This window comes from Ascidiella aspersa, chromosome 8 (assembly GCF_963924565.1).
Source record: "Ascidiella aspersa chromosome 8, kaAscAspe10.2, whole genome shotgun sequence".
Lineage (NCBI taxonomy): Eukaryota > Metazoa > Chordata > Ascidiacea > Phlebobranchia > Ascidiidae > Ascidiella > Ascidiella aspersa.
Window position 1 is genome coordinate 15,684,788 of NC_139454.1, and position 7,969 is coordinate 15,692,756.

Genomic DNA, 7,969 nt, shown 5'->3' on the forward strand with positions numbered 1-7,969 from the left:
GTTCGTCACTCAAAATTCACTGGTCTTTTTTCTGTTAACGACGACTGTTCACAGCTAACCTAAGTTAATCCTTCAGCGAATTGCTATAAAACAAGTAACAAGTATGGTCTGATCTTAAGGCTCAGGCCACACAAAGACTTACATCGATCTGATACTGGTCTTTAAACTCCGTTTGCTTTGGAGGCAGTCGTGACTCGCCCTGTTTACACATTCTGCTTGGGCGGACCAAATACAACACGCTATGATCTCATTTACATAATCAAATTTCAACAGAGGCATGTGAACCGACCGCCTTTTTTAATAAAACGGCAAACAGCGCTAGAAATGCACTGTAACAAAAATCTAACAAATTTAACTATTGTAAAGAAATAGATATAAAGACTTACTCATCTGCTATTCCAATCTTATTCAAGTTGTGATTTTAAGTAGCCTAACACATGAATATTTTATTTGCGAAAATTCCATTGAATTAACATGAAAACTGGTGCAAATGTGCCATATTGCTTGACGTAATTGCATTTGTTCTACTAGAGGGAAAATTGTTTTTATTTAAAGCAAGCCAAGCGACATTAGGCGGCAGAGGTTTTAGGATCAATTTATGGAAGAGAAAAACGCGCATGTCGAATTTTTTTTGCATTATTTATCGATCATTACTCTGGGCCAGGGACATTCAACAAAATATTCCGAGGGGAAATCTTAAATAGAAACTCTAATGCAAACACTACAATGCCACTTTTGAGTAAACCAAAGAAATAGAAACCGAATATTCTTTAAAACACCGAAAAAATTGAACAACTTAATAACTCTTTTGTGTGTGAAGTATTCGGTAAAACAAACGTTATAATCGGCGTGACCATTGGCAGCCCTTGCGCAAATACTTGCTTATTAATGCCAATTGGTCGCGCTTGAAACAAAAATAAATTTATAATCACTTCATTCGTCATCCCTAACAAAGCCCGTCATTAATAAATTATATTTGGAGGTTTGTGTTTAGCAATCTTACGTTCGTTCAATTTCCAAGACAATTGATGTCCAGGAGGGTTGCGTGTGGATAGTGCACAGGAATCCGTTTTATAAAAATTAGATTACTAAGCCCTGCGGACGAATAAGTCGAGTGGGCCCTATATTTATTACGCAATTTTATCAAATTTTTACGTTATGCAAAACATAAAAAAAAAATTTTGAAACCTTATCGATAATATTCCCTAACTGCTTTGACGATTTAGTTTTTAAACTCTATAGTATAACGGCACTTATTGTTTAAAAAGTGTTCTACTTAGGTATCATTTACTTAAAATATAATAACAGATAAATCGTTTAAATAATGATAAATTTTTATTGTTACTACGATTTATTTTTTATTACAGATTTTTTTCACTTAGCACAGCATTACTCTGCTAACAATATTATCTCACCTATATATGTCTGTTTCTATGTTTTGAAAGACATGAGTAATTGTACAGTGGGTTTGGAGCTGTTGCCCGTCATTTACCTAACAGGACTAAGCACTTTTTACAAAAAATCAGATAAAACACGATTACACTTCACCAGTCGCCGTTTTTTGTACATTAAAAAACAAACTGTGTGCACTCTAGCTTTAGTTAAGACGCGGTTAATTACAAAATGTTACGTCTTTAATACGGTAGGTTATGTGCTAAAAACTGCGGTTTCACGTTCGCACTAACACACGTTTCTGGAGTATCTATAAGATGCCGAATTTTGTTTGCATTTTCGTAACACTTGAGAGCGTTGTGATGTTCATGGAGTCTTTCCCAGCAGGCTCCCAAGTTATGGAATATTTCGGCAACTTGTGCTTGTGCAGCGTATGACGTATTCTTTTTTTCGTGCAGGAATGTTTTTGCCATTTCTAGAGCCCTCTCAAACACTATGATTGCTCTAAAACAAAAAATTGTGCTTTTCTTATAATTCGCTGTTAGGATAAAGATATTACGGTTCCTAATTTAATCGTTCATTAATTATGCCTTGGCCGCTAAGTAAAATTGACAAGTATATGTAAAAAGGAATAATATATGTAATATAATTTATTTTCGTTAGACGAGAATAGTTTTGCTGTCTGTACTGGTATACCTGTGGGTGTTTGAGTGTAGTGACCAGGCACATCCGAGAGAAACAAGAGACTGAAGTATTTCGGGGTGACTGATGTGTTTGCCGTACATCGTTTGTCGCATATGTAATGAATACTCGAAGCACGTAATCGCCTTAGGTGCATCGCCTACTTTCATACAAATTGTTCCAAGCCTAGAATTTAAGTCAGAGTTACACGCCTTTTTTGTCTAATAAAAAAATCAGAATCTTATACGAGGGCCGATACAAGTTCGCACGATAGAAGAAAATCCTCCAATAATCAGTATCAGGTATTAAAAAATCACAATATACCAAATCAGAAAACATTTTGTAAAATAGGCATACAATTTTTGTGTTTGAAGTCGCTTTAAGGCTTTATTCGTCCAAAATGCAAATATTGAATAAACAGCCTACCTTCCGAGAGCGTGTGCGCTGTCAGACCTTGGATTGTTCAGCTGAATCTCTGTCTCTATCATGGCGCTCTGCCACAAGGTTTCCGCCACCAGTAAATGTCGCTCTTCAAGTGCAATCGCCGCTTTTTCGATTTTTTCAATGAATATCTTATTGCCATAAATGTTAGTACATAGATCCGGTATATTTTTCTTGTTTTTAACGTAAGCCCATCTTCGCCAATTTTTGGTTGTCTTGTCGTGATACATTATGTCACCTGAGCCTGTTGTAAGATTTCCAGTTCTATGAAATTGCACTGCTCCCGACAACTTAACGCCCGGTATAGGTACGATTTCACGTTTAAACAGTACATGTTGGGACATAATTTCCGCCCACAGTGCAACTTGCCAAACTACCACCTGAATAAGACAAATAAGGCTATAAACCAAGATAAAATACAACATAAGATTTACGAAAACTATTTTGTGTTGAAGTACAATACGTTTCAGATAACCTTCAAGGTCGGTAATACTAAGTGTTACGTTTGGAAGTGTAAAAAATACAAAAATTGATGTTTTCCTTGCCCTACCTTAATCTTTCAGGTATAACATTTCAAGTTACCATTTGAATTGCGAAACAACCCCTTGCCTGAATAGAACTTGGCTGGTCGTAATTTCAGCATTTGATTTGTCAAGCAGCTAAAAAACATTGTACAATATGCTTGAACCTCATACTAAACAAATTTGATTTATCTTTGCTGCTACAGCAATATAATAGACTTATCTGGTTAACTGCGTTGTAAAAAACAACTGTTCAGCACAGATGCTGCGAGTCTTTTTGTATGCTATTGGCTATTATGTATAGTATTACATTCCGAATAAAGAGTTAAACTCGCCGAAGGTCATAAGAAAACAAAGAAAGATCGCGTTGGTTTTCCTGATATGATCGCAAGATAAACTAAAACCTATCAACGTTAAAACTACATTTTTGAGCGTTATTTTGCAAACTTTCTCTTACCGTTGTATCATGAAATCAATTTTTCATTGTCAAAAAAATGAAACTTATAGGGTTTTAATTTACTTTTCGCATTTTACAAATGTTTATGGTCAATAAATATTGTAAGTTTTGGTAAACATATTTTAGCGTCATTTGTTTTGTCTGTTTTTAACAGGTTCAACCTTTTAAATCATTAACTTGTAGCCCTAACCCCTGCTTTATATAGTTGTGTATTCCTGATTTAGCCAATAGTTTTGAACAGTATTTCCTTTTTGTCGCTTGTGATTTGCAATTATCCTATTTCTTATTTGGATGATATACTAGGTCCTAATTGTTAATTTTCTGCAATTGTTTTTACCTGGTATTTCAACTGTTTACACAACATTTTTCAAAAATACCCAGCGTCTTGTATTTCTTTGGCATTTTTATCGCTGTTTGTCTTTTTGAGGTGACAAGAACATCAAAATTATGTGGTTGACGACTAGCCAAGACACTAATTTAGTACTTTATACAACAATTTGATATTTAAATCAATGTATTTTTCATAGGTCAAAATTTTGTCAAAAAATTAGATTTCAAGGTCAAAATTAATTGTCACAATTTCGATTTTTCTGGTCAAAATTTCTCATTTATTTGGTATAAATAATCTCCCTGGTAATCACATCACCAAAACCGATTTAGCCCTTCCGTACCAATGCGTTATGTCTCTCTTACTTTCGTCGTAACAAATTGCAAATGCACACTCAAAACGATAAAGGACAACGTGTAGTGGCTTACTAATCTGCTCACAACAAAGAAATGATCAAAACGCTGTCTGTCAGTGAACAATATAATCTTTCCCGATACTTGATTATTATTATTCACCATACTAAATGAATGGTAAAGCCTTTAAGAGTTATACTTGCTGACAAAGTCGTAGCATACCTGGAGACCTTTTGAGAGTGCAAATTTGTTTGTGACATAGGCTTGCTTGCAAGTTTTTTTTTACATAAGCCTCATCGTTGCGGTATGGTTAAGGAAATGAACGACAAATTTGTTTTATGTTGGTTGCGTATGTAAGCTTTTGATTTGAATTGACGTTTTCTTATCGTATTAGGAGACCAAACGTCACAGCGTGTTTAAAAATTTAGGATTTACCAAAGCCTAAATGTATCGCCTAATGCAGGGGTCGGCAACCCCTGGCACGCGTGCCAAAAGTGGCCCGCGAGATGATTTTCCGGGGTACGCCAAATGATTTAACGCGCATGTTATATCGCCTAAATAACTACCACATCAATAACTCTATTATTACGTCAGTAGCGCTCAACAAATGGTTGCACACATTTCTAGTTCAATCTGCAGTGTTCGTGTCACAAATTAGTGTCTTACCTGTTGTATTTACAATTATTTTTCTAACCGTTCGTATTACGTTACAATGCCCTGAAATTGGCGTAATGGTTACTGCGTTAAAGCAGAGCAGTTTGCAATAAAAGTAAGTAGGCTACGTGTGTTTTTGTGCGACTGAGAAACCAAGCTAAAAGCGAAACTGATTGTTAACACTCATATAGGTATCGGTTGAAAAGCTTCGAAATATATAGGCCTAATCCAAAATAACTGGCAAAGTATTGTGTTCGTGACAGTTCGTTTTTTTTTCAGCAGGGTTAGGGTATCTTTACAAAATTTATTAGATTTAACGGCATCTTCCAATAGATACGTCAATAAGATGTCAGATCACAGCAGGGCTGCGGAGTTGGACTCGAGTAAGACTAGGTAGAATTAAACGAGTCCGAGGTGTGCGCATGCGCAGTGCAAAATTTCGAACTGATAACTGTAAACTGTAAAATTGTTAAGGTGGAATACTATATGATGGCATATATTCTATGATCCCTACGAGTGGATTGCTGATATCCATCTTATTTTAGTTACGTAAATCGGTGAAATATAGGTTGTAGAGTCTGAGCTGTACTCGGGAGTCGGGACTCGATAAAATTGCACACTTGGCGGGAGTCGGACTCGAACCTTTTTAACCGACTCCGCAGCCCTGGTTGCCAGTGCCAAACCAAACATAGAAAAATGTTTTGGCACGCGAGTTGTTGATATTCTGAATATTTATAAACTGGCACATTGCTTACGAAAGGTTGCCGACCCCTGGCCTAATGTCTTGGCAAAGCCAAGCCTAAATGTCTAGGCGGGTCCGTATTAAATTTAACAATTTAAAATTTGTCTCTTTATTTAAAAGGAATGCAGTTAAACTGATTCGGAAATGCCAATTGGCAAAACTTTGAAGATTATGCTTTCAGGGTATTGATGGCGCATTAGGGTATAAAATTCCAACAAGAGTCGTGATTTTTTTATTTAGCCTGTCACTGCACAATGACAGGCGAGTTTGTACCTGTCACTACGAGTTTCTCTGATTATAAAGGTGTAGGCTACTTAACGCCTCAGATATTTTTCTCAAAGTATCTGTTTTTTCAGCAAGTGTTAAAAATGTGTTGTGATTGTAACTGCGATAAAAGGCCAAACAAATTCGTTGCATATTGCTGCATTATTAAGAGTTAAAAAATACTCTATGATCAACAGGAGTCGTGACTTTTTTTATGTAGCCCGTCACTGTCACTGACAGCTGTCACTGCGCAATGGCACACGAATTTTACCTATTACTGCGAGTTTCTCTAATTATAAAGGTATACTTAACGCATTAAATATGTTTCTTAAAAGTATCTGTTTTTTCACCCTATCCGTCAGAAATCAGTGCAGTTCTAAGCAAAAAGGTCTACGACAATCAGTGCATTCAAAGGATCAAAAAGTCCGACTTTTAGACTTTGAGGTCTTGGACAATGCACTAATTTGCATTAACAAATGTTAATAAGAAGATTAAGTTTAACAATACTTGACCCAATCAAACCCAAACGCTAACCAGCGCCCTAACCCAAATAATGTGCGATAATTTAATAATTATAACGCTTCAGGCCCCAATACCACAGAAGTCTTAAGCTTCAGGCCCCCAATAGGACCGAATTGCTTAAGACTTCTGTGTGCAGTGTTGCATTTTCTCACTATTGGCAAAAATATAAGTTTTGGACACAACCTGGACAGTTGACATATTACAGTTTACAGAACTTTGTTAAGAGTGTTAAACATAGAGAGTTTTTTTATTATAATGTACACATGTTAAAAAATTGTTTGGGCGATTTACTGCTGTGATTCTGGGCCCTGTAGAGTAAATTAAGATTAATCCCTTCCCCAAACAAAATCAAGGTTAAATAATTTAATAAAAATATACTAGGATTCGCTATTCTGGATTCGTTATTCAAGATTCGAAACCTATTATTCTAGAATACCTTGGGATTCTACTTTGATCATCCCTAGTCGTGCCCCTTAAATGATGTGTTCGCCAAAGGAATGTATAAACCTTGCCATGTTTTGGCGATAAACAAGGCTATTAATAATAAAATTAGACAACAAAACTTAGCGGCGAAGGCGCAAAAAAAAAAGTCATTAACAAATACATATGGGACATGTGAAGGTACAACCTGGGGCCTGGGGTGTACGTACATGTCTGTGTTTCTTGCTTTAAAAGTGCTACATAGATAAGCTGTTTTCAGGAAAACTTGTGTGAAAACGTCCTGCTCAAAACCAGATTGAAAAGCACAAAAAAATATTCTTTGGATAAATTTCCAATTTATATTGCTCGAAATAATGATATTTATAATAAAATTTAATATAAATTGTCACAGTCACATTGCAACATGCCCCATAGTATGCATTACCTTTGGGATAGATTTGTTGAAAACAAAGACACATAAACCTAGCGAAAGTTCGCGCGGATCGCAATAATTTTTTGCATTTGTGTAATTAAACAGCCAAAAATATACTTTAGGCCTTAGGGTGAGAAGCATAGCCTGGTACATCCTTAATATGCCGATGCGAATGTTATACCTGTACATTTAACAGGAATTGGAAATTCAACTCAATATACAGGAAATCAACTCAATATAGAAGTACTTGCCAATTCAAAGTAAAACTGCCAACACGTAACAATTGTATGATCAAAAGTGTGTACTTTTTAAAATAATAAACAGTCTATATGCGTTTCAAAATGGCATAATTTCTGCCAATTGTAGTGTGTAATGTTATTACTTATTACATATTTCCGCTTTTTTAAAATATATGTGATTAAATATGTGTGGAAACAACCACAAGGTATTTTGCAAATTGGATGTTGAAAAAAAATTTAAAAAAAATTCAAGTTTTTTTGGTGCTGCACCAGTATGGCAGAATGCTGGCGACTTGGCGACTATGTCAGCCGAATAGTTAGCCAAAAAACCAAAGAAATTGGTGCAAAAAAAATTAAAGTAACAAAAAATTTCAAAAAAAAAATAAAAAAAATGTTTTCTTTTTTTTTTGAAATTTTTTGTTACTTTAATTTTTTTTGCACCAATTTCTTTGGTTTTTTGGCTAACTATTCGGCTGACATAGTCGCCAAGTCGCCAGCATTCTGCCATACTGGTGCAGCACC

General features: G+C 35.5%; 1 protein-coding gene across 1 annotated transcript; it reads right to left on the bottom strand.

Annotated features, from left to right (window-relative positions):
• Positions 1-482: 482 nt before the first annotated feature.
• LOC146136299 (uncharacterized) lies at positions 483-2,882 on the bottom strand. Its single transcript, XM_083395829.1, has 3 exons — positions 2,500-2,882; positions 2,089-2,259; positions 483-1,896 (listed from the first exon to the last, which is right to left on the bottom strand). Exons 1-3 carry the CDS (start codon positions 2,856-2,858, stop codon positions 1,635-1,637), a joined length of 792 nt encoding a protein of 263 aa, XP_083251955.1. The 5' UTR covers positions 2,859-2,882; the 3' UTR covers positions 483-1,634.
• Between the last annotated feature and the right edge of the window lie 5,087 nt (positions 2,883-7,969).